The 27,519-nt window shown below is 34.1% G+C and overlaps 1 protein-coding gene across 1 annotated transcript; it reads left to right on the top strand.

The window, feature by feature from the left end:
* The first annotated feature begins 4,431 nt into the window (after positions 1-4,431).
* LOC144444702 (uncharacterized) lies at positions 4,432-26,961 on the top strand. Its single transcript, XM_078134222.1, has 21 exons — positions 4,432-4,524; positions 4,723-4,962; positions 5,983-6,120; positions 6,635-6,745; positions 8,330-8,452; positions 10,605-10,703; positions 11,890-12,000; positions 12,361-12,462; positions 17,437-17,550; positions 18,311-18,409; positions 19,291-19,398; positions 19,667-19,780; positions 20,243-20,338; positions 21,575-21,688; positions 22,652-22,747; positions 22,981-23,088; positions 23,779-23,877; positions 24,235-24,348; positions 24,733-24,846; positions 25,854-25,961; positions 26,590-26,961. Exons 1-21 carry the CDS (start codon positions 4,452-4,454, stop codon positions 26,703-26,705), a joined length of 2,397 nt encoding a protein of 798 aa, XP_077990348.1. The 5' UTR covers positions 4,432-4,451; the 3' UTR covers positions 26,706-26,961.
* The last annotated feature ends 558 nt before the right edge of the window (positions 26,962-27,519 follow it).

Raw genomic sequence — 27,519 nt, forward strand, 5'->3', positions numbered from 1 at the left:
TACCATAAGGAACTATTTTCCAATCCCGTCAGTGTCTCCAAATTTCCAACGTGCACGTGTATCAAGCCGATATTTTTACAAATACAGTCCCCAAAGTGCAATAATTTCACAAATTCTGGTGTCTGTCCTCAATATTCGTAATACTGTAGTCAACATAGAAGATAAAAAAATCAGTAATACTCTCTGAAATGGTAGTTTCATATGTGTACTTTTAGCTCTGTGAGCATGTTACATTGTCAAAGTCACCTAGCATAATGAACATCATCTTAATCCGACCCTGTTTATAAACAGAGTATTCCACTGAGGGAATTGGACGAGTTTGGTCAATATATAAGAATTTCACCATTTTTTGGAAGTTTTAATCCCTCAGGAACAAGCTACCTGTCAAAGCCCCTGAAGATTACATATCAACCTTTGACCAAAGTCTCGAGTTGTGGTGCAACGCCATTGCGCCATTTTTACCTCCCGTAAGGGTACGGGAGGTATTAAAAGGGGAATGTCTGTCTGTGTGTCTGTCTGTCTGTCTGTCTGTCTGTCTGTCTGTCTGTCTGTCTGTCCGTCTGTGTCTGAGAAATTTGCATATTAATGAAATCAACTAATTAAGCAATATCTTAAGACTGCAAACTTCAATTTCAATATAATTTAGTATATTCGTTAAACATAACAACATACATTTGATCTATAAAATTTGGTGATGTACCTTACAGCGTTAACGAATAATTTGCATAATTAATTATTTTTGGTAATTAGGCTATATCTTAAGAATGCATCCTTCATATTCAACATAATTTAGTACATACATTAACCATAACAAATTGTGTATGGCCTATAAAGTTAGCTGATGTACCTTATACTGTTAATGAATAATTTGCATAATTAATGAATTTTGGTAATTAGGCTATATCTTAAGACTGCATACTTCATTTCAATACACTTTAGTACATACGTTAAACATAACAGAGTGCATATCTCCTATAAAAGTTGTTGATTTTGTTTGAAGATTTAGTGAATAATTTGCATAAATAATTATTTTCGGTAATTAGGCTATATCTTAAGACTGCATACTTCATTTCAATACACTTTAGTACATACGTTAAACATAACGGAATGCTTATCTCCTATAAAAGTTGTTGATTTTGTTTGAAGATTTAGTGAATAAGTTGCATAATTAATTATTTTCGGTAATTAGGCTATATCTTAATACTGCATACTTGAATTTCAATATAATTTAGTACATAAGTTAACCATAACAAAGCAGATATATCCTATAAAATATTTGATATAGCTTAGTCAGTTTTAATGAAAAATTTGCATAATTAATTATTTTAGGTAACTAAGTGTTATCTTAAAAACACAAGCTTCAGATTTCGTATAATATGATACATATGTCAACCATAATAATACGCACCTGTCCTATGAAGTTTGTTCCAACAACTTTTACCTTTAATGAGTATTTTGAATAATGAACGATATTCAGTAATTAAACAGTATCATACACTCTTCAAATTCCATATAATTTGGCACATACATTAACCTAAGAAAGCACGCTTGTCCGAAAACAAAACCTGTTACCACAGTTTTTTTTAGTTTAATGAGTTATTTGCATAATTAGTGATTCCCTTACGGGGGGCATTCAGTTTAAATCTGGTGGAAAATTGATTTCATATTCGTTCTTGTATGGACTGGGTGCATTTAAGAGCAAACATGTTTTCCTCTTTCTTGGCGCCAGGGCGCATGCACATGACATCTGACCTGTACCTGCCATGCGTTTTGTATCGTTCTTATGTAAACAATCGACAACAGCGTGTTGTCATTGGAGGTACGTCATCTAAATGGCAAAAGGTTATATCAGGTATACCACAGGGTTCCATCTTGAGTCCGCTTCTTTTTACCCCCCGTAAGGGTACAGGAGGTATTAAAAGGGGAATGTCTGTCTGTCTGTCTGTCCGTCCTTCTGTCTGTCTGTCTATCTGTCTGTCCGTCTGTGTCTGAGAAATTTGCATATTAATGAAATCAACTAATTAAGCAATATCTTAAGACTGCAAACTTCAATTTCAATATAATTTAGTATATTCGTTAAACATAACAACATACATTTGATCTATAAAATTTGGTGATGTACCTTACAGCGTTAACGAATAATTTGCATAATTAATTATTTTTGGTAATTAGGCTATATCTTAAGAATGCATCCTTCATATTCAACATAATTTAGTACATACATTAACCATAACAAATTGTGTATGTCCTAGAAAGTTAGCTGATGTACCTTATACTGTTAATGAATAATTTGCATAATTAATGAATTTTGGTAATTAGGCTATATCTTAAGACTGCATACTTCATTTCAATACACTTTAGTACATACGTTAAACATAACAGAGTGCATATCTCCTATAAAAGTTGTTGATTTTGTTTGAAGATTTAGTGAATAATTTGCATAAATAATTATTTTCGGTAATTAGGCTATATCTTAAGACTGCATAGTTCAATTTCAATACAATTTAGTACATACGTTAAACATAACAGAATGCTTATCTCCTATAAAAGTTGTTGATTTTGTTTGAAGATTTAGTGAATAAGTTGCATAATTAATTATTTTCGGTAATTAGGCTATATCTTAATACTGCATACTTGAATTTCAATATAATTTAGTACATAAGTTAACCATAACAAAGCAGATATATCCTATAAAATATTTGATATAGCTTAGTCAGTTTTAATGAAAAATTTGCATAATTAATTATTTTAGGTAACTAAGTGTTATCTTAAAAACGCAAGCTTCAAATTTCGTATAATATGATACATATGTCAACCATAATAATACGCACCTGTCCTATGAAGTTTGTTCCAACAACTTTTACCTTTAATGAGTATTTTGAATAATGAACGATATTCAGTAATTAAACAGTATCATACACTCTTCAAATTCCATATAATTTGGCACATACATTAACCTAAGAAAGCACGCTTGTCCAAAAACAAAACCTGTTACCATAGTTTTTTTTAGTTTAATGAGTTATTTGCATAATTAGTGATTCCCTTACGGGGGGCATTCAGTTTAAATCTGGTGGAAAATTGATTTCATATTCGTTCTTGTATGGACTGGGTGCATTTAAGAGCAAACATGTTTTCCTCTTTCTTGGCGCCAGGGCGCATGCACATGACATCTGACCTGTACCTGCCATGCGTTTTGTATCGTTCTTATGTAAACAATCGACAACAGCGTGTTGTCATTGGAGGTACGTCATCTAAATGGCAAAAGGTTATATCAGGTGTACCTCAGGGTTCCATCTTGAGTCCGCTTCTTTTTACCCCCCGTAAGGGTACAGGAGGTATTAAAAGGGGAATGTCTGTCTGTCTGTCTGTCCGTCCTTCTGTCTGTCTGTCTGTCTGTCTGTCTGTCTGTCTGTCTGTATGTCTGTCTGTCTGTCTGTCTGTCTGTCCATGTGTGTGTCTGTGTTATCATTTTCTAAAAATCGACAAGCTCAATTGTAATGAAATTTGGAATATATAATCTTTAGGGTAATGGCGAGACCTGATTAGGTTTTGAGCCAGATCTGTTAATGTTTTAATAGAGAAATTTGCATATTAATGGAATCAACTAATTAAGCAATATCTTAAGACTGCATACTTCAATTTCAATATAATTTAGTATATTTGTTAAACATAACAACATACATTTGTCCTATAAAATTTGTTGATGTACCTTACAGTGTTAACATATAATTTGGCACATACATTAACCTAAGAATGCACGCTTGTCCAAAAACAAAGCCTGTTACCATAGTTTTTTTAGTTTAATGAGTTATTTGCATAATTAGTGATTCCATTACGGGAGGCATTCATTTTAAATCAGGTTGGAGTTTGTCATGGATGTTCATTATTGTGAGAATGAATACTAGGTCAATAGTTGTAAACTATTCTAGTCTAGTCAAAAAAAGGGAATTTAGAAACAAATCCCACATTGACGCCAATGTCGCGTCAGCATTGTAAGGGTGTACTTCCGACACACGTGACAATATTAATATCCCATTATTTTGTAGCTTACTGTTGTGGAGGCAGACATTAGTAAAAACGTGGGATTTCCTTTCAAGAAATATTTTGAGAAATATGTTGTAGTTTTATAAATTGACATTCTAAATGTAAATATTAATATTTTTTTCATCCTGTTAAGGGGATGAGAGATCAATTAGCCATTTTGCATAGTCAATTAGTCACACTGAATGTATTTAACTTTTAATCACGCTGGAAATGACTCGTTTGAAAATGAAATTTCGGAAATTGCTTTTGTAATTTGGAGAAATTGCTGAAATTTGTTTAATTTGGAATATTTAAGCAACTAAGCTAATTAAACTACAAAGGGAAATTGAAAGAACGTATAAATACTGCTGTGAACAGATTCAAAAGTCATTTCAAATTTGGCTCTGACAAACTACGTATTCACGAAAATGGTTATGGTGTGGTGGTTTAGTGTGGTTATCATTTATGCCTTCTGTGGTCTCTCCCATGCCAACAGTATAGGTGAGTTATATACTTTTATGTAACAAGGCAATAGCAAGACATATAGAATGAGTCAAGCAGACCAAGTTAAGAGAGCTGACAGACACAGTCAACCGAGAAGCTTCAATGAATGATACAAAATCACTGCGTCTACTGGAATACCTAATAACTATTCTGCTATCTATTAACACATTAACTTTTCTTTGTTTCTTCTGATAGGCAATAATATTGGCAAAGGCGAAGTTCCACGACATTGCCATGAGTTACGGGCAATGATAGAATCTGTACGCTATGAACATATTGACTATATATTCGCTGGCGTAGATGTTAAATGTCATAAAGACGGACGTTTTGAAAGCTTGCAATGTTCACATGGAATATGTGCATGCCTTACACCATATGGTAACATAATTGCGAGAACATTCACTCCTGCAAACAGAGATCCACCAATCTGCAAAGGTAGGGTTTTATTGCCTGGGTCGTGATATGCAAATAGTTGATTTAACAGGTGTTTACTTTACCAAACAATCATAGTTTCATACCTGTTGCGCTGTAAATTTATTTTATAATTTGTTTTCCAAAAGTAATCTAGCCGTTTTTTCGAAAGGCAACAGTTTCACGCCCTATCCTCTGCGCTTCTGGGTTCATACAATACAGTGATTAGGAAAAATCCTTGATGGTTTCCATCTCATCACATGACAATTCTACTCCGCCAGGTGACATCAAACATTTGTCGTTATGTCATCAGTCGGCCTGAAGTAGCGACGAGAATAGGACGTGAAACTGTTCGAATTCGAAACAACAGCTCGTCCAGTAGAATAGATTATAATCATATTACGTCTTTATCAACATCATACCTTGATGATTGAGAACATTCATAGACATACATCATAGGTACATGTAGTTACATGTATTGGTACCTTAAAACAACAATTATTATAATTTAAAAAGGCAAGATTTTGAAACGAAGTAATTGTCAAATAACATCATCACAGAATTATATGTCAATATAAAGCCATTGACATAATACAGTACATTTCATGTCTATCAAAAAATATTTCAGAATAATGTGAGCGAGACGGACAGACAGATAACCAACCAGACAGACAGACAGACAGACAGACAGACAGGCAGACAGACAGACAGACAGACAGACAGACAGACAGACAGACAGACAACCAAATATCCAGACAGACAGACAGACAGACAGACAGACAGACAGACAGACAGACAGACAGACAGACAGACAGACAGACAGACAGACAGACAGACAGACAGACAGACAGACAGACAGACAGACAGACAGACAGACAGACAGACAGACAGAAAGGGGGAAAGGGGGAAAGGGGGAAATGGGGAAAGGGAAATTATGACGTTATAGCTGAATCAAAATGTGTTGCAGTTCTACTACAATAGGCAATCAACATCTCAGTTTTTGGGTAGTAAAGACTTTACTGTATGTAATATGTCCCCATGTAGGTTTAAAGCCAGGGCAGTGTCCATGGAGCAGATCTGTTGATTCATGTAACATCAAGTGTATAAGCGATGCCGAGTGTCCTTCTGATCATAAATGCTGTGATACAGACTGTGGAAAGACATGTGTAGCACCCGTACAAGGTAGACCCATGTTTATATTAGCAATAGTTTTCATGACATTTACATACTGAGAACGTAAGTGTATATTTAATTGACTTTTATTCAGCTGAAACAATATTGTCCAAAATAAATACGTGAAAGTGATAACTAGTCACCATAGGTACTAAATAAATGATAGAATTATTTCAAAAGTATTGTGACTGTGTGTAAACTATCAAGTTTTCTTTTCTGCAAACATTTTGTCCACATTATGTTGTTACAATTAATAACTATAATACGAATTTAAATACTGTGATAAAATGAGTATTTTTATATAATTTGCAATTAACAAATGTAATATAAATGAGATGGAAAGATAATTTCCACTATAATTATGGCAAAGAATTATCATCAGCTATATTTTATACAGTTTACGTTTGTAATTATCCAATAAATATAAATATTTTATAATTGATAGTAATCATATCTGTTTAATGTACATTTCTTGTATTTTTTTTCATCTATGGTAATAAACATCGGTAATTATCATTTTCAGAATGTTATCCATCAGAATTTGCCTGTTCGGATGGCTTGACTTGTGTTCCTAAGTTTCACATTTGTGATGGATTGCGTGACTGCCCTAATGGTGAAGATGAACTTACTTGCAGTAAGTCTCACCCAATTTGTCGTTCATGACAGAATACTTGAAACTAGTAATGCAACTAGTTATGTAACAATATGTCTAAGTAGCTAATTTACTTGAAAATCAAGATTATACATTTTTTGAAAAAATTGCCATACAGGAACTAGTTGTGAATTGATAATAATAACAACAATAATATGTCTAAGTTTAGGTGCCTATCATTAAGGATAAGGCTGGGAAAGTCACTGATAAGGGTAACTATAGACATATTGCCCTTTCATCTGTCATTTCAAAAGTGCTTGAACATGTTCTACTTAACTATATCGAGTCACATTTGTATATTTCGCTTCAAGGCTAAACACTCTACTGACCAATGTATATATCTCCTGAAGGAAGTTATCCAATCAAGTCTCATAAGAGTCCAATGTTTTTATGTTTTACGGATGCTTCTAAAGCATTCGATCGAGTTAATCACTTGTCACTTTTAAAAAGCTTTTACTAAGAGGAGTTCCTGTAATTTTTGTGCGTTAGATAGTATTTTGGTATAGATCTCAGCTAGTGTATGTTAAATGGGGAGCTGACGTCTCCTCTACCTTTACTGTTCATAATGGCGTTCGCCAAGGGGGGGGGGGGGGGTTATCTCCACGTTTTTCTAACGTTTATATTGATGAGCTGAGCCATCGTTTGTCTTCTCATAAGGTTGGATGTCTGATTAGTAGTAGACTTTTGAATCACGTTTGATATGCCGATGATTTAATTGTCTTCAGCCCCTCTAGCAAGGGTTTACAAAAGCTTATTCATATTTGCGAGATTTACGGTATCGAACATGATATTATCTATAATCAGAAACCAAACAGTTTGTATGGTTGTGATGCCCAAAAACTTTAAGCTTTTAAACACCCCTGTTATTTCTTTGAATGATAATAAGTTTTGCTTTGTTGACTCGTACAAATATCTGGGTGTATTTGTTCTCAGTAGCTTCATGGATGATGATGATATTACTAGACAAATGTGATTACTTTACGTACGTGGTAACATTCTATGCAGGAATGTTGTATTTTGTTCTAATCAAGTAAAGGCTAGGTTGCTCAAGTCTTTTTGTTCAATTTTATACTGTTGTCATTTGTGGTCTAATTTTATGTTGAAAACATACAACAAAGTTCGAGTTACGTATAATAATCACTTTAGAAAAAACTTTAATTTGTCCAGGCGGTGTAGTATAAGTTCTATGTTTGTTTGTTACTCAGTTTTGTCCTTTGGTGAACTTGTCCAGAAAAGTGTTTATGATTTTGTTAAGAGAGTTTTAGATAATATTAGTAATATTTATGTACAGTGTATTTATTCATGTATGTACCATGACTCCCTCCAGTGCAGGCAATGGTGAGATATTCTTTATTGATTTATATCACTATTTGCTTTTTTGCATTAGTTTGGTTTTTGAGGATTTTTATATGTATTTTCTTGAACATTCTTGGTGTATTTCTTTTATATGAGCCTTGAGCCTGTTCCATGTGTTTGTTGATATTTTTGCAAGATACGGTACAACAGCTGTGATTAAAAATTAATTTTAACCAAATCAATATATAATACATAAACGTTCTATTTCAGCTGAACCTCGCTTTGAATGTGAATTTGGACGAATGATACCAATGTCGAATAAATGTGATGGTTATCCCCAGTGTCTAAACAAGGCTGACGAGGGAAACTGTGAGGACCATGAAGAAAGTACATGTGAGTGATAGTAAAAAATGGTTATATAGAGTGTAATCACTGTGTCAGGATGATAGATAGATAGTTGTGTAATCTAATACGTTTATTGATTAGATGTACCTCAGCTACTATCAACGCAGGCGTAACGCTGGCGGCGTCCTTTAGATCTTACCAATATTCAGCTCTGCATGATAAGAACGGTGATGTCAAATTCTTGTAATGTAACATTCGTTAATTACAGGGAGATTGTGAGGTTACATTTTACCAACTGGTCCTTGGGGGATGGTGGGGTGGGGAGGACCATATTCTAGAAAATGTAAATTAGGAGTCTCATTTTACATTCACTCATTATTTTTTATTTATCTTTGTATTATTTTGTGACTTGGCATGATGCCAGCTCTGCCTCTGGTTACAAATCCCACTGCCACTACATCCCACCACTACCACCATTGTAAAGTAATTTCATAATAGTTCATTGACATGCAGTGAATTAACTGTTAATTGTGGTGTGAGGAGAGGAGCAGATCTCACAATAGTTGAGGGGGAACAGCGTTGCACTTGCAAGATATTGGGGTAATGGTCTGCTCGCCAGAATTCTCCACTTTCTTCCCTTCAAACAAATGAGGGTGATGTTTAACACTCTTGTCCTCACCCATTTTGACTACGCAGTGAATATCTGGTGTAACACGGCCAAGACTTCTGAATACTGTTAATCTTTTATTGCTAGGGATATCACGTGGTACAAATACAGAATATAATGGGGAATACCATAGCTAAGGCTGGAGTACTCTTCAGTCAAACGTCAACTGATAATTTTAATGTACAAATATATCATCACATATAGTGCTCCATGCTATCTTACTACACCGTTCAAATCAAATTCTCTCCACTGTCACAATACTAGGATTGCCAGTAATTATAACATACTCATACATAAGGTTAAGACTGATTATGGCGAGCATACTCATTTTAAGGTGCAGATTTATTGAATAATTTATATCATTTAATCGATCCTAGTTCAGAGGCCTTTTAAAAGAGAACTTAAGAAAGAAATGTTTTACTTTGTTTTTACTGTTGTCTTTCATTTCACTTTTTGTTGTAGCTTTTTTTGGTTCTATTTTTAACTTTCCCCTTATTCTTGTATTGTTTGTCGTCAGTTTTCATTATTTGTCTGTACATCTTGCACAACAGGGATCATTGGAAGAACAGTGTTTTTGCACTGCAATGCACGGTCTGTATAGTAGCATAAAATGTGACTCTCCCCCAAGTCCGTTGTACTAAAAATTACCCGCCCTCAAAAGCCTTTCTCTAGAACAGGACCCTCCCACTGTTCAAATATTTCAATAAAAAATAATATCTCAAAACCACCTCCCAGAGCCCTGTGGCGTATACATACAGGACGCCCTAGGTTCGAATCCCCCTACAAACAGGGAATTTTCCACACCACGTTGATACTTTTTAAAAGCATTCATTGTTTCCCTGTATTACCACCACAGTGACTTTGTGTTTGCATTAAATCAATGCGTGTGTTTGGATCGATGTCATTGGTTGAGTTGAATGTCAGAACTCCCAAAGACTAGATTAGATTATCGCACAACTGACAATCTCAGGACATACTAAGGTTCACATCTCCACTCCACCACATTATCCCCAATATCTCACCACACTGTTCTTTCTTTAGTACTGTGAGACATGCTCCTCTCCTCACACCACAACTAACAGTTAATTCACTACATTTCACTAATATTATTATCATAATATTACCATAATAACCCCATCAATTCGACTGCTCTTTTTAATCGACCAGCCTCGGATCGGAGTCTTAGAGATAAAATTATAATTCTTGCATTTCGACCCCCAACCCCCCACCCTTGTAGTTAGTGAAGGCTTCCTCGATCCTAATCAGGATGTGGGAAGAACCAGACACATATACCATAATAGAACGTGTTTCCCATATGGTAGTTTATCATTCCGGAAAGCAATTATATTATGTGTAGCTTTAAGGAAGTTTAGTCTGCTCACTGTTCTGCGATTTGCAGGTCGAAGTTAGTGTAGTTTCCTTCCCATATCAGAAACATTGGTTTCCCTTGAACAATTTCCAAAGGCAAATCAAGCTACTTAAATAAACACATACCAGGAGACAATAATAATTAAAAGTAACTATTTCTTTTAGTTGAGTGTCAGGCAGTCTCTGGAGAATCAACAATACCCGAACGTTACGTTTGTGATGGATATGCAGATTGTACAGATGGCAGTGATGAAATGGATTGTGGTAAGCGTTTTCATTTAGATACTAACTACAAATTTTAACATTAATTATGTACTATACGACTTTTATCCCAATACATTCAGTCATAACATTTGTTGTATGGCATCTAGAAACATGGACACATGGATAACAAAAAGGGTACTTGTTTGTATTGTTTATGAGTAACACAAATTTACTGTGTTTTCCTACTTCTACCATGCTTTGATAGTTTCATTACTTGTTATAAGTTTAGAAATATTTTCTTTGATATGCAAAATTAACGAGGAGGAAAGCTTAAACCTACACCAGCTGACATCTTTTCATCAAATAACCAAAGATATAGTCACTTAAAATGTGCATTGGAGGATAAATATACATCGTATCTGTTAATAAGTGGTTAATATTTGTACATGGTGTACTCGCCAGTTTACACCTTGCGTCAAAGCTCGCTTTTGAATCTCTTACCATATGCTAAAACTGGACTATTTGTAACTAGGATATCATTTTTCAATTAGTCAACCACAATAAAATATTTTTATTATTTGTTATAACTATAGAAATATTTTCTTCGATATGCTAAATGAAAGGAACCCTGAAACCTGCACCAGCATCAAATAACCAAATATGTGTTCACTAACGGTTGGGCATTGGACTATAAATACCCAACGTATCTGTTAATTAGTGGTTAATATTTGTACGTGGTGTACTCGCAAGCTTACATCTTTTGAATCTCTTACCCTATGCTAAAACTAGACAAATTGTAACTGGGATATCATTTTTCAATCAGCCAACCACAATTTATTCGCTGAACTTACTGTTAAAATGCCAATAATTAGATAATTTACAGGATAATCAGTGATCGCCGTCATCAATAAAAAGTATAGAAATATGTTGAAATTGTGATCGTCGTTAAGGTCTCTGATTTTTGGGTGGGGACCCAAAAATCAATTTATTTTTATTATCGTGTGTACAGCTACAAAAATAAGGTTACCCATATGTGATGCAATACGGTATTAGGTGTATGTTAGTAAACATTTTCAAAAAGTGTGCCAGTTGCAGCTTTGCGAAAAGATAAAAACTAGAACACTATCATTAAATATTTAGCATAAATTATTCATAAGATAATTAAGATCAGCGTTTTCCCTTGTAATTCAAGTATATCTCCTCAACAGTAATTCATTTAATTGATTGTTTGTTTGCCCTCAAAAAGCCTGTGATAAACCAATGCAAAGTAATTGTGCTAATGGTAGATGTACGTGGGAATATAGTATCTGTGACGGTTACAACGACTGTGGTGACTGGAGTGACGAAGATGGCTGCGGTGAGTTTATGAGAAGAAGAAAAAACAGTTTTAAAAAAAGTGTCAAACTTATTTCTGTCCCATACAAGTTGTACTGACTACGCCTATAATATCAACTTGCATAATTATGCTTTATGATTGTTGGTGATAAAATGGAACCTCAGTAAGTTATTCAGTCAGTAGTGTGTGTGTGTGTGTGTGTGTGTGTGTGTGTGTGTGTGTGTGTGTGTGTGTGTGTGTGTGTGTGTGTGTGTGTGTGTGACAGTATATGTGTGTGTATTTCATAGCAATTATTTTCTAACAGCCATTCTGTTGTTAATCTGAACTCTTGATGCAAAGTTAGATGTACAACTGCTAACTAAATTCTGTTTGATGTTACAGTATTAATACCCTGTGACAATGGAGTTTTGATAACAGAGAAAGATCTTTGTAATGGGGACGATAATTGTGGAGATAACTCCGATGAAGTGGACTGTGACAGAGGTAAGTATGACATAACTGTACGTCCTTGCTCGTGATGACGTTGGTACTTTCAAAACACAACCATGGTGTGTATTATATAATTGATTAATCATGTACACATAGAGCCACAAGGAATGGCACATACGCCGAAATGTTCTAACCGTAAGATGCGATATCATTGTTTTGGGTCTTTTTGGCACCTTGATATCAATCAAATGCTCATTCTCTATTGTAGACTATCACTCTTGTTCAATGAAAAGTCCTCGTTGTTATAGGCGAGGTCCTAGTTGGCAGACATTTATGTTTGTCCTTCGAATACATATATACTCGACGATGGTTCACTGCTTTCATTATACTTTCAGTTTGCTATGGGAGAGGGATCAGTATCGTAAGCGTTTGGAATACTCAGTCAGATTTATCCCGTTGCCATTGTTATCATGAATTACACTAACTTACCGTTGTTGCTAAGGTTATGTTATTGGTTGCTATATGTGTTTTGATCATTTTTTGAAATCTCATCATTATATTGTTTGTTAACATTTAAGATGACTGCACTACATCAGTTGCTAAGGGAATGGTGTTGTTATGCTGTCAGTTTTAGAAATTGACAGTTATCAATACTTGTATATTAGAAAATACACACAATACTGTTTGACTTGTAGCAAAAGGGATTGTTTTGAATGTCTTTAGTTTTGGAATAAATGCTACACTTGACTACTCCATCACTGCTGTTCATATTTCGAAATTTCATGCACACAACTTGTTACATTTGCGAATTGCATTATAAATATTATTTACATCTGTTAAGGGCTTGGTCATAATTACTCGCGATAGTTGCGTTTATTTTATGGAAGTTATTTTCTTTACAGCTAATATATAATTCGCTTGTTCCTAAGGGCATGGTTATATATGCAAAACCACGTGACCGATCGAAACTTGTTGTTTGCAAACGTCAATTATTTACTCATAGTCTAAGTAACGTCACTGGCATTTCAATTCCAAGACAATCTTGAGGTTTATTATTATCAGTTAGGGGCAATCTTGTCTTTTAAACATCAAGATTAATATGTATATATATACATATACAGGATAGTCCAAAATATCGTAGATTTAAAGTTAGTGAAGAGATATGTAATACATTCAAGGACGATTTCTCAAATGGTGTATATGAACGTAGAATTCGAGCAATTGATATGAACTTGGAGCATTTTGGTGTAGATGAAGCTTTATTTAAATTTAATGATCTCTTCTATGGACTACTTCCCGATAGACGTACTAGATCAGATAAGAAACGTCCCAAACATCCTGTAAATGAGCGGTTTGATGGAGATTGTAGATGTACTAAGATAAATTTACATAAAGTTGTGAGGTTGTTCAGGCGCACAAGGTCTTTAAACGATTTAGAATGTTACAAGGCTTTGAGAAGCGAGTACAAAACATTGATCAAGAAGAAAAAACAACTATGTTGTGACAATAGAATTTCAGAGTTCAATAAAGCAGCACAAGATAAGGATAGTAGACGATTTTTGGGTTTTATCAGACAAACCAGGGTTTCTATTCCGTTCTCCATTAGTTCACTTGAATGGTTTGAGTTTTTCAAATCTTTATTTAATCCAGGTACGCATAATCTCAATTACGATTATTCCGATCATTGGAAAATCTTTGAATCTACCGTGGCAAGTTTTGGGAGTGGAGATTTTTCTTCTGCCCACAATAATCTGGTTTCTGATGACATATTGAATTATCCTATCACAGAGGAGGAAGTGGAAATAAGTATTAAACATTTGAAAGCAGGAAAATCACCTGGTCCTGACGGTATCCCTCCAGAATTTTATAAACATTGTTGTCAAAATTTAAGTGGCATACTCTGTCATTTATTCAACACAGTTTTCAGTTCGGGGATTTTTCCTACGGCCTGGTCGGAGGGCATTATTTTCCCGATTCACAAAAAAGGATCGAGACAGACAGCAAGTAATTATCGTGGAATATCGTTACCATCGATTACAAGTAAAATATTTACAAGAATATTGTATAATAGGCTTTGTAAATGGGATGAGATATTTGAATACAGAAGAGAAGAAAAAGCTGGTTTCAGAGCGGGGTATAGTACTATAGACAATATTTTCATTATACACACTCTCATTCAGAAATACCTGACTACCAAGCGGGGTAGATTCTACTGTGCATTTATTGACTTCGAGAAGGCATTTGATAGGGTCGATCGGGTAGCTATGTTTTTCAAACTAGGTAATGCGGGTGTCAAGGGAAATATGTATCGAATATTGTACTCTATGTACAGCAAGGTAAAAGCCTGTGTTTTAACACCCTCAGGACTAACAGAATTTTTCAACTGCCCAGTAGGGGTCAGGCAAGGTTGTATTCTGTCCCCTTTCTCTTCTCCTTTTTTATTAATGATTTGCATGAAGAGCTTAGCTCTGATCATATCCTTGGTAATGATGTTGGGTGTTCAATTGGTTTGCTCAAACTGTTTTATCTTCTTTTTGCCAACGACCTAGTTTTCATGTCATATAATGCAATTGGAATTCAAAGACTGCTTTCTAAACTTAAAAATTACTGTGATAAGTACAAATTGAAAGTAAATCTTAGTAAAACCAAGGTTATAGTGTTTAGAAATGGTGTTATGGAATTATGAAAAATGTTCTTATGGACAACAAACAATTGAAACGGTTTCATACTATGTGTATTTAGGCTTTAAACTGTCTTCCCGTGGAATCTGGACAAAAGCTCAAGAACAATTGGCTGAGCAAGCATCTAAAGCTATGCATGCTTTAATGATCAACCTCAGAAAATTGGGCCGAGTACCAATTCCACTGTGTTTTAAAATTTTTGACACTAATATTCTGCCGATTTTGCACTACGGAAGTGAGATATGGGGTTATCATGAAGGGCAAACCATTGAAAATGTTCATATAAAGTTTTGTAAATTTTTACTTTCATCACATAAATCGTATATGTAGCAGTATATGGAGAGTTAGGCCGTCCAACTTTAAGAGCATTACGGTTGGTTAAAATAGTTAAATATTGGCTCAGAATTCTAAACATGAGTCAAAGCCGTTATGTCTTACATTGCTATCGTTTACAGTGTACATTAGCAAATGCCAACAAAGAATGTTGGGTGAAAAATCTTAAATCAATTCTATTTATGTACGGTTTTGCTGAAACATGGTACAATCAAGGGGTTGGAGATGAAAACTTGTTTGAAATCAATTTCCGTCAACGCTGTCTGGATATTGATTTTCAGAACTGGTGTGATATTGTTGGTTCATTTGATAGGTTGCGTAGCTATAAAGTATTTAAAACAGATTTAACCCTAGAGTCGTATCTTACGATTGAGATGAAACCTATCTTTCGTTTAACTTTATTAAAGTTCAGAGTTTCTGCTCACAGTCTTATGATTGAAAAGGGCAGACATTTGGGGATCCAACACAAAGACAGGCTATGTCCAGTGTGCCTGGATAGCATTGAAGATGAGAAACACTTTATATTTATTTGTCCTCTTTATGAAGAACTCAGAGAAAAGTATATTCCCGCAATCTATATAGACAAACCATTATCTGATTATACATTTTTGAGGTTTATGAACAATCAAAATCCCACTGTTATAAGAAACGGTGCAAGATATTTATTTTATGCTTTTGAAAAAAGAACACTATATTTACAAGACGTTGAATAAGAACAAAAAATGTTCTCAATTTTCGTATTATATTCTTTGAATCTCCCATATTATGTTTTGTATTATATACTAGCTGTACCTTTGACCTTAGACGTTATCTTGATTTCTCTTTTTTCGAGACTGTACAGTTGGCCAGTGGCCAAAGTACTCATTGATTAATAAACATTATTATTATTATTATTATTATTATTATTATTATATATATATATATATATATATATATATATATATATATATATATATATATATATATATATATATATATATATATATATTAATATGTGTGTGTATGTGTTTAAAAGAATTGATTTACTAAATACGTCATAAAAATAATAAACAATGAAACAAAATTTGTAAAAATAACTACTAGTGTAAACATGCAATTACCTTGCTTGGTCGAGAGCCCACATAATTCATTTATTGAGAGTCATTATAGATTTGGAGTTTCGACGGAGAAGTACCTTGAAGTGTCAATGAAATAGTTCACAGTAATTATGCAACAGAAGAAGTCCAAGTGTTGCCTTCATTAGGGTTCGACGCAGTTCAACGCGAAATTCGTGGCGTGGCAATATGCAAACACAATGACGTGGCAGATACCGTATATTACTCCGATATTCGGCAGCACAAACCTGAATTTCTATCACTTTCCATCACTCCAAGATCCATACAAGTACTTTAGTCCGCTGATTATTGTTCACTCTACATTCATGGTCTTTAGATGTTTCTGACGGAGATCCTTCTTCCAGGATAGCAGTCTCGACCACTCAGTCCTTCAACAATCTCTGCCAATATCTCGAAGTGTATCCTTTTATATGGCAACTTGACACCTGACCAAAGCATTAATAATATTGACTTACATTCCAGGAACGTTAATTTCCACCTGGGCTAACGAAGGCGCTCTCCAATGTGACCTACATCGCATGTAACAATGTCCGTATCGATTTAAATATGTATACCCTCTCGGCCAAGTCCTTTCTCTCGACCAAGCGCATCAAACTAATTATAAATAATTAAATTTACAAAATATTGGAATCATAACTAAATATATATACATATATATATATATATATATATAAATTGATATTACTGGGAAACATTTACTACATTATCGAGTTGATTCGTTATCGATTGGTTATTCTGTGATCCGTTGTAACAGCTAGGACAACTGGTTTCAAAATTGCTTTTATTTAATAAACGTTTTCATCTTTTGTCAAAGAGGGCGGTGTCCACATCATTGATACGTTTTGTTATAGTCTTTTTATATAGTATTCAATTTTCATTTCTTAATATGTTTCTTTTAGAAACATGTCAGGATACCTTCACAGCACGATGCGATAGTGGAGAATGCATTGGTTTGTTTGACTTCTGTGATAATCACAATGACTGTCCTGATGAAAGTGATGAAGAAAACTGCCGTGAGTGCATATATTGTGTTTACAATTTATTTTTCAAAGTTTAACATTATATTTTCCTGCTAAAGCCATGACAAAGCACACGGTCGTCCAGGTCACCTGTGCATGCCAGGGGGTTCCGCTCCAAGAAATGTTTACAACGCAAAAATGGACAGAAAGATGAGAAAATTGGTATAAGAGAATACTAGTAGATACAACTAAGATATACCATGCAATTACGCATGGTGCTTCAAACTATTGAATTGTCTAACTCATGCTTCTAAGTACCCCAAACGCATGTGCAACAGAATAGGCACAGTACACAACACCTGTGGTTTAACAGCTTGGGCGTTTCATTTCGTTTCATGTTCATTTAATGACGTGACGTACTATTAGGTATATGCAAATTGTTTTAAATGTCGGCAAGTAGCATCGGAATTCGCCAATATGGGCTAATTTTCAGCAATATTCAAAACATCAACTGTACAGAATACCATTGCCATGTATTTGTTGGTCTAATAAACATACTTAAGATGAGACAAAATTCATTTGCACTTCATAATATAGCCATAGCGAATAGCATAGAGAAAATATAATTACCTGTAGTTGTTCATAGATACCAGCATATTGCTGCTTTTGGTGTGAACTTCAAGTATACTACTTTATCAGCGACATTTAATGTATTGTAATGATGTTTTAAACAAGTGTTTGTATAGGAAAGTGACAGGGCTTGGCTTATATATGTTTTGGTGGTCGTCTTTATTTTTCAAATTTCTGATTAAAGCTTGTGAACTTGATTGTGGTGATGGATCATGTGTACCTGCTAGGTCACGTTGTGATGGCTACCCTCAATGTGAAAATGGAGCTGATGAATTGGACTGTCGTAAGTGATTATTCATCTAAACTGCTGTACACTGTAATTATAACTTTTTGATATTTGCTTAATAGTAAAGTTACATACCGTTAAAATATATTCTCACTCTAACTGTATTCAGTTTATTCAGCTAAAAATAAAATGTTGGTATCAGCTCCAAAATGAACTCACTTTCACTAGCAAATTCAGAAGAACTACATGAATTGAAGCCGGATTTTCAAATATGTCAGAATACATTAGAAATTATCTTTCAGCTAAAACCTTTGAGTACCAAAATGTATTACGTTTGAAACCAGGCTTTACTATATTAAGCTGTTTAAAATATGTTTATATTGATGTATACTACTCTTCCTGTTGTCCCCTTTGTTCACACCATGCCTTTTATCGATAACAGGACACCGTGTGATGTATTTCAGTGAACAGGGCCGTTTTAACACAATCAAAATGTTGCTAGCCATCTCAATAGAACAGTACATCAATTAGTAAACCACTTCTGAATAGTACATCCACACGTGCTGCCATGCATGTCTAAGGCTTTGATTTTAGTTTAGCGTATCAGTATGACTATGGCTATTGCATTTCAAGGCCTCTGTCCCCTTTGCAAGGACTTACACTTCAAAATTTACAAATAAATAAGAACTTAAAGGTTAATATAAGTTACAGAGAATTTCTTTTCGTGTCTGAAAAGCTTTATAAAGTAAATTACATAGTTTTCGTAAAGTACTTTCTTCTGTGGAACATAATAAACGCTGGAATTTACATAAGTTTGGATGTATAAAAATATCTTCAGAAATATACATATATCTAAGCTCATAATAATAAGCGGGACATTCTAAAAGAAAATGAAACAAGTAGCATCTCTACATCCCTTTCCATTGATATCTTACTAGCTTGTGAGGAACCAAGAGTTGATTGTGGTGATGGCTATTGCGTTAATGAATATTCTCGTTGCGATGGTTACAAAGATTGTGAAAGTGGGACCGACGAAATGAACTGTCGTAAGTTAATGGTCTTCTTTTCATTAATTCTTACGAACTTTGTAAATATTATTGAACCTGAAAAATCAAAAGTAATAGTTAACCAGAGGTCTTGGTATTGATTTTGTTTAGAGGAGATAATTCAATTGATTTCTTTAGGAATAACTATAGCAGTAAATTATTTGATAGGTAAATAACGCCATTATTACAAGTGAACAATTAATTTTGAATTCCTATAAGGTATACGATATGTTACACCTTTATTTTGACGATTTATTTGAATGTCTAGCTTGTAATGAAGAAGACGGGAAATTCATATGTGACAATGGAGTTTGTATCGGTGATTATTATAAGTGTGATATCGAAGATAATTGTGGTGATATGAGCGATGAAAACAATTGTGGTAAGTGACATTAGTACATTTTCACATGTCAATTGATAAGCCCTCATTTTGAATTTTAAAACGCATTTCAATTAACATAGTGTAATTTGTTCAAGATTAATCAAACCATTACCCGTTAAAGTCAAGACAAATTACCTTCAATATTAACTCTACAAAATATTGATGTCAGGAGTCATAGTAATTTCTATAATAAGCCAATAATACTTGTTTATACTCTGTTGGAAACAAAACATTGGAAACAAGCCCCTGAATCCCCAAAGATCCTTTACCATTTTTAAACGACCAGAAGAGAACTTTTAAATGGCAAGTTTCGAGACATTTGTGAACTTTGATTTTCTAAGTGCATTCTGGAAAATAGAGCCGTATTACTGGAAAATGAATAGGTCTTCTATAATATTTGACTTAACAACATGCATACATTAAGAAATGAACTTAGGGAGTTTTTTGTTTTCATCACCATAGATCATTTTGTTTGTGACAATGGGCAGCTAACCTATGGTAGCTATCGCTGCGATGGTGGCAATGATTGCGATGATGGAAGCGATGAAAAGGACTGCCGTAAGTGTTGTTTTAAAATCAACCTCACAAGTATTTATCACAATGCAAAATTAGTTCTATTACGATTGATGAAAAACCACCCCTGGATCAACTAAAATCTTATCAACATTACTGCATTTTGCCGTCTGACAAGACAGAATTTGGAGTACAATTGCTACATTTTAATGCATTGACATTTCTTTAGAGGTTCTACTTTCACAATGTACATAACGTAGAGACGATCCGTTACAAAATATCAGCTTAAGATTAGAAAATGTAACAATGTTGCTAAGATTCTTTTCATTACTAAACAAGAAAATAAAGTTGTGTTGATGAGACATTTTATCGAGTCAGGCAAATTTCGTGAAGTCAACCTGTTTCAATTGTATATTAGAAACCTATAAAGAAAGGGTCATAAATTGAGCAAATGTACAGCAATTCCCTTGTATGGGGTGGGGTTCTGAAGTGTGTGTGTGTGTGTGTGTGTGTGTGTGTGTGTGTGTGTGTGTGTGTGTGTGTGTGTGTCACATAAACTAAAAAGACAGCAGGCGCAGTGTGTTCAGATGTTGCAGAGGGCAAATCATGCACATTATTGAATATGAATTGGTTTGATTTTACTTGATTAGATATTTTTGCGGTTGAATAAAACTTATTCTTCTGTACTTCTTTCCTGGCTAGTCTTCAATCCCAATTAATATTCTTTCTTCTTTAATTTTCCCTTTTTCTATTCATACATGTATCTACTTGAACACATGTCTCAACTTATAACTACCAATGTCTAAGTTACAGTTATCCTTTTGTTTTCGTCGGTACTTTTGGAAGATAATCACACCAAATAAGACACAATAGTATACCGGTTAGAGATAAAGTCAGTTTTATTCAAATCAAAATCTTCTATAACATGTTTGCTCGCCCTGTAGGAATTAATATTGAACAAGACCAGATGAACTCATTAAATAATCAAGTCAATTATCAACATGTAATTTCGAATATAACTAAAATTGGACTATTTTCTCGAATAATGTGTGTGTGTGTGTGTGTGTGTGTGTGTGTGTGTGTGTGTGTGTGTGTGTGTGTGTGTGTGTGGTGCTTTCTTAGGGATTACTAAACGATTGTTATAAACAGCACAGTTTGCATATGTACCCTTGTCCTTGCACCCTTATTTCAAACTCTTGATTATGCACGACATGTGAAGTGTTTCAAAATTTGTCTCTATGGAATGGAACTGATTTTTTGTAATTTGGTTCAATATTGCAGCATGCGATCGTTATGAATTTGAATGTGGTGATGGAACCTGTATTGATAGTTACGATCGCTGTGATGGTATTAATGACTGTGAAGATGGCTCGGATGAAGACACAAACTTATGTGGTGAGTTTGAGGAAACTAAAAATACCTTGTAATACATATTTCACAGGTGAATTTGGAGCAGTTCCCAGTTCTTTAAATTCATGAAGTTGTTTCTGAGTTAATATTTCGTTTTCATTAAATATTCACTTTGCTATATTGACCACCATCACCACCACCACCAACAATAATATTTCAACACAATTAGCAATCATTTATCATGCTTTGAGGAGAGAAAGGACGTTTACAACGATCCTACATTGCACGACCTCTCTTAAATAGAATTGATAAACATTGTTTAGAAGAGGCCTGTTGTACACTGGGTAAATGCATTAGAATTAAGATATTTCTTGAAACAATTGTCTCAAGATAGTTAGTAATACCTAAACCTAAGAAATGCAGTCATGTCGAACATGTACAGTGATCTTCATTTCGTGTAGTTCTAGGCCATCGGCTCTTAATACAATATTTAGCAAAAATTAGATATTTGACAAGTAAAAAACATAGATATGTATAAGACTCAATACTATCACACATTTTCTTGCAGAGTTTAATTGCATGAAATATGTAAAAAGCTTACCTTTTTATAATATAAATACCATGAGATGTCACTGAATCAATGAATTTACGTTCAATAGGTAGCTCAAAATAAACTCTTTGAATAATCTTTGTTCTGAAGCGTTCAAGAAAAGATGAAACAACTAGAAAATATCCGTCTTCCACCTAAGCTAAGTCACACAGCAAGCAAAGCATACTCCCAACGTTGTTCTTTCTATACGAAAGGTAATGTGAAGAGCGACGAAAAGGTGAAAACCAGTAACAAATGAATCGGTATTTTCAAAACGTACAGCATTTCAGTTTATACAGTATGTCGATAGCTTATCCAGTGAGCAAACCTCACTATGCCAAGTTTAGCGATGTTGAATCAGCTTCAATCGTCTTCCCATTAACGAAATAATTGTGTTTACCCATTTCTTTTGTTACTAGATGGCTTTACATGTGATAATGGTGAAAGCGTCTACTGGGCTTCTGAATGTGATGGTTACTTCAATTGTGGCGATAATTCCGACGAAATACATTGCGGTTAGTGATTAAAGAGAGAACATATCTTTGTATTCCTATGCCTTGTAGGAATCGATGGTTTTGTATTTATATATTCTTTGTTCCTATCAAAGCTATTGTAAATGTGGAAGATTACTTGTCCTTTTGGGTGAAGTGAGTAAGGATCAAGAAATTCCTGATTTGTATATTTTATGTACGTTGTATTCATTATCATGAATGTCTTTATTATTGCTTGACTTATCATATTTTGTCAGATTGCGATGAATATCAATTCAAATGTGATAGTGGTCTTTGTACTTCGACGTACAACAGGTGTGATAAGTGGGACGATTGTGGTGATAACAGTGATGAAAATGACTGTGGTAAGAAAGTGAACTTTACTGTTAGTGATAAAATATTTCAAAGTAGTAATATGGATAAAAAGTTGGTATCTATTGCAATAAAGACAGACATTCGCTATGTCACTTCCAGTGCATGTGTCCGTCTGTTCCCTACTTCGGTGTCCATGATTACTATATATACTTTCATTTATTTGAATATTCTTTCAATGTCTATCTCTGCCTCATTTTGGTGTTTGTGATTACTTTTGTTTACACAGTTTGTTTACAGACCATTTCCTGTTCGTACCATTGCAAACTTTTAAAAACAATTGTTTGAATGTTGTAATTAGACTTGGTCTATCAAGTACAAATATATCTTAAACAAATACATATTTCTCGTCAACAATGCCAATTTAACTTATTTTCCAGAGAACTTTTCTGTTCACTTTTCAGTAGACCATAAATTATGATAGAATATTGGACTATGCAGATTAGCACATATAGAAGACATGTGATATTTGTATATCCTAATGAGTGTAATAAACAAAAGAATAATGAAGAAATGAAAAGATTTCAGTTGAATTAATAGAGATTTAATTATTGTACTGATGTAGCAATTATAGATTACATTAACATTTCATCTGTAATGTGGGAAGTTTTAATTTCTATGCATTCAGTAGCTCTCTTAATACACACAAAAACTATACAATCGTATCATTATCATATTCATAGAATGGTATGTATGTGATGATGGCGAGAAATTGAGTTCAGGGGATCATTCGTGTAATGGATATTTTAATTGTGGAGACCACAGTGATGAAGTCGGTTGTCGTAAGTATTCCTATCTCCTATGATTATAATATGATAATGTTGTACACGATGTAAAAAATAAATAATAATGCCATTAAGGATTTTAGACGTGTTTACAATTCACACCCAAAATCTTGCATTTTCATTCGTCAGAAGTTAGATGTTCTCCATTGAACCTTTCCAACATCATAGAGTCTGAAAAAATAACCTCCATCACATTTCAATTCACTTTATTGAAGATAGACATTCTTACAACTTGCTTTAACACGACTAAATCATATATAAACATTCTGCAGTTAATGCATTTGCCAGTGTTACACATTCACCTTCATTGATGTAATTAATGAATGGTTTTACTCCCCTTCTTACACGTACCAGCATGTGAGGCAACTGATAGCAAATGGCGATGTGACAATGGACTATGTATATATGACTACCAAAAATGTAGCGGTTACGATGATTGCGGTGATAATTCAGATGAAAAGGACTGTGGTGAGAAAATATATGCAGTCGATTTAATTATTGATAACAATAATATAACCTATTTGAATAAATCACAATTACACGACGTGTACCGCTTTTCCGTGGATTTCCCTGGGTAATATGTTTCTATACTTACACAATGAATAACGTAGATGTTACTTTCCGCCATATTGTCGTAGATGTTACTATCCTATAGCATATATATATCTAGGAATGCAATAATGAAGGATATGCACTCCTTAAGTACCTACAACAATTTTTTGATGAAAATGATACTTTTTCATAAAATTATTTCACCATAAGTCAGAAATTATAAAGTATAATTCTCCTTGTTCAGAGCATGAATAACAACAACTTTTTGTAACCTATATTTATTTGATGTTTTTTGTTCAGAGAAATACAGCTGCAAAGATGGGGAGGAAATCGTTATTTCTCCAGAAAACGTAAGGGGGATAGAATGTGACGGTAATGCAGATTGCATGGACATGAGTGATGAGCTGAACTGTGGTAGGATATTTTTAGATTCGCACTTTCAGTTACGCTTTTATATTTCACATGGTACACTCACAACATATGTCTGAATATCAAATAAATAATATATTCATAACACTTCTTAATTAATTACCTGAAAAAGATATTTTAATATTGCAATGACTATAGTAGTTGATTTATATAATCTCATTCTCGAATTTAACTTTAATTTAATTTAATTCACGACGCACGCACGAGTGACTTCAGACAATTGTCCCAAATTTTCGGAAGTTGATAACATCCTCCATCACGATTCATATACACGGTTGTAATGTCCGAATGTGAATAGTTTCCTTAATCCCTCTAGTTCTCCTAATCCAATCCTGAACATTTGCAAAGATGAGTTTTCATCATACAATATCTTTCTCATTATTTAAAATTATCACGTAATAAATACAAATATCTAACAACAAATAAATAAACAGACAGACAGACAGACAGACAGACAGACAGACAGACAGACAGACAGACAGACAGATAGATAGATAGATAGATAGATAGATAGATAGATAGATAGATAGATAGATAGATAGATAGATAGATAGATAGATAAAATAAAGAATGATTGAATGCCTACCTACCTAACTCTATACATACATACATACATACATACATACATACATACATACATACATACATACATACATACATACATACATACATACATACATACAGACAGACATACAGACATACAGCATGACGCCATAGCAATTGTAAATTGATGATGTCAATCCTCAAGATATATTTGTTTCGCATACCTTTCTTATCATATCACTTTCACATACGTTAAGTTTCTTATTTTATAGTTTCTTTTAAAAACAATGAATAACAAACACGAACTTGGTCTGTTTTGTTGATAAACGTCAGCTAAGCAACAATAAAAAACTATTTCTCCTTTCATTTGAACAAAGGTTTGCCAAATAGGTATTTCTTTACATTTCCGCTTTCCTGTTCGTGTAATATAACGTCACTTTTTATTATAGAATGTCGAGCCTACCAATTTCCATGTGCCAACACCAGATGTGTTTATGGTTATGAACGTTGTAATGGTTATGATGGTTGCGGAGACATGTCTGATGAGGCTGATTGTGGTACGTTCATATTTGTTTTAAACTTCTCAGGGATTTGACATTTCCATTCTTGTACGTTTCAAACCCATGGAAGGACTTGTTTTCATTAGGGACTGCTCAGTTTCCTCGGCCAACGGGGGTTAATGGCTTGATAGGGACTCACCTTATTTTTAAAAATCAGAAGTGTGGTGATAGGTAGGTCAAATTGTTTTTATTTTTACAGGGAGTGGGGTTACTGTCATTTGATTTTTTTACAGGGAGTGGGGTTACTGTCATTTTGATGAACAGACGGAACGATTCTATGTATCCCTGCTCTTCGCAATTGTTTTACATATGTCAGTAATTATTACAAATGTCGGTTGAACACTGCTAAAACTCACCTAGAAAATAACCAGTCCCTATGAAGCATACCAATCTGCTTTATGGGAAATAATACTTCGTTTCCATACACATTCAATTGTGGTTCCGTCCACTGTACGTGTATGACCATCCGACTTCTCTACATAACGCTTGTTGTCACCGATATAAGTAATCAATCACCAAGTTAATTTAAAATTATCAACCTATCCAATTTTAATAATATTTCATAAACGTAAATTGTGTTCAATATGACATTATTGACATATTTCTTCTATACGTTTCTCTGTAGTTTGTTCGGAGGCACAGTTCAAATGTGACAACGGCAAGTGCACAACAGCCAGCTATGTTTGCGATGGTTATGATGACTGCGGTGATAATTCTGATGAACAGAATTGTCAAGATTAGACAGATGTCAATAAATCAATCACAATGCATATTTTTGACGTGTCTTTAGAAGTAGATAATTTAGTAAAGAATCATATTTAATAATATCCTTATATCAATTCAATGTACATGATACGAAAGCATTGCAGAATATGTCTATGTAGTTCTCTGCATGTATTTGCATGTACATGTGTTATGCTAAAATTGTTTGATTTGATTATCAATGTTTCCTTATTAGAGGAATGCATCCTTTCAATATGATAAAGCTAGGTGTGAATAAAACCACTCTCGAATTGTTCTGAAAGGTTTTGTTTCGAGTAATTTATTTATTTATTTATTTATTTATGTTAAATAATCCCAGCAAAGTGTCTCTCGATGTGTATCAATTTGACTCAAGGTCACGGCTTACCTACAGATACAGCGAAAGACAGACAGGCAGGCAGACAGACAGACAGACAGACAGTCTCGTTAACTCGCTCACTCACTCACTCACTCACTCACTCACTCACTCACTCACTGATTGCTTGATAGACGGATTTTGAGTGTTTCAGAATTTATTCAAAGTTTTCTTACCATTTAACGCAGGCATGGTCCTACATTTTGGGAAAAGTTGTGCATAAAAATAGTTACCATAAAGAACTATTTTCCAATCCCGTCAGTGTCTCCAAATTTCCAACGTACACGTGTATCAAGCCGATATTTTTACAAATACAGTCCCCAAAGTGCAATAATTTCACAAATTCTGGTGTCTGTCCTCAATATTCGTAATACTGTAGTCAACATAGAAGATAAAAAAAATCAGTAATACTCTCTGAAATGGTAGTTTCATATGTGT

Source organism: Glandiceps talaboti, chromosome 13, assembly GCF_964340395.1.
Source record: "Glandiceps talaboti chromosome 13, keGlaTala1.1, whole genome shotgun sequence".
Lineage (NCBI taxonomy): Eukaryota > Metazoa > Hemichordata > Enteropneusta > Spengelidae > Glandiceps > Glandiceps talaboti.

Bases quoted from the DNA above. Each gene is read 5' to 3' on its own strand.
- LOC144444702 (XM_078134222.1), top strand. From the start codon at position 4,452: ATGGTTATGGTGTGGTGGTTTAGTGTGGTTATCATTTATGCCTTCTGT. The intron at 6,746-8,329 runs GTAAGTCTCACC...GTTCTATTTCAG, and splicing joins TGAAGATGAACTTACTTGCA to CTGAACCTCGCTTTGAATGT. The intron at 19,399-19,666 runs GTAAGTTAATGG...TTGAATGTCTAG, and splicing joins GACCGACGAAATGAACTGTC to CTTGTAATGAAGAAGACGGG.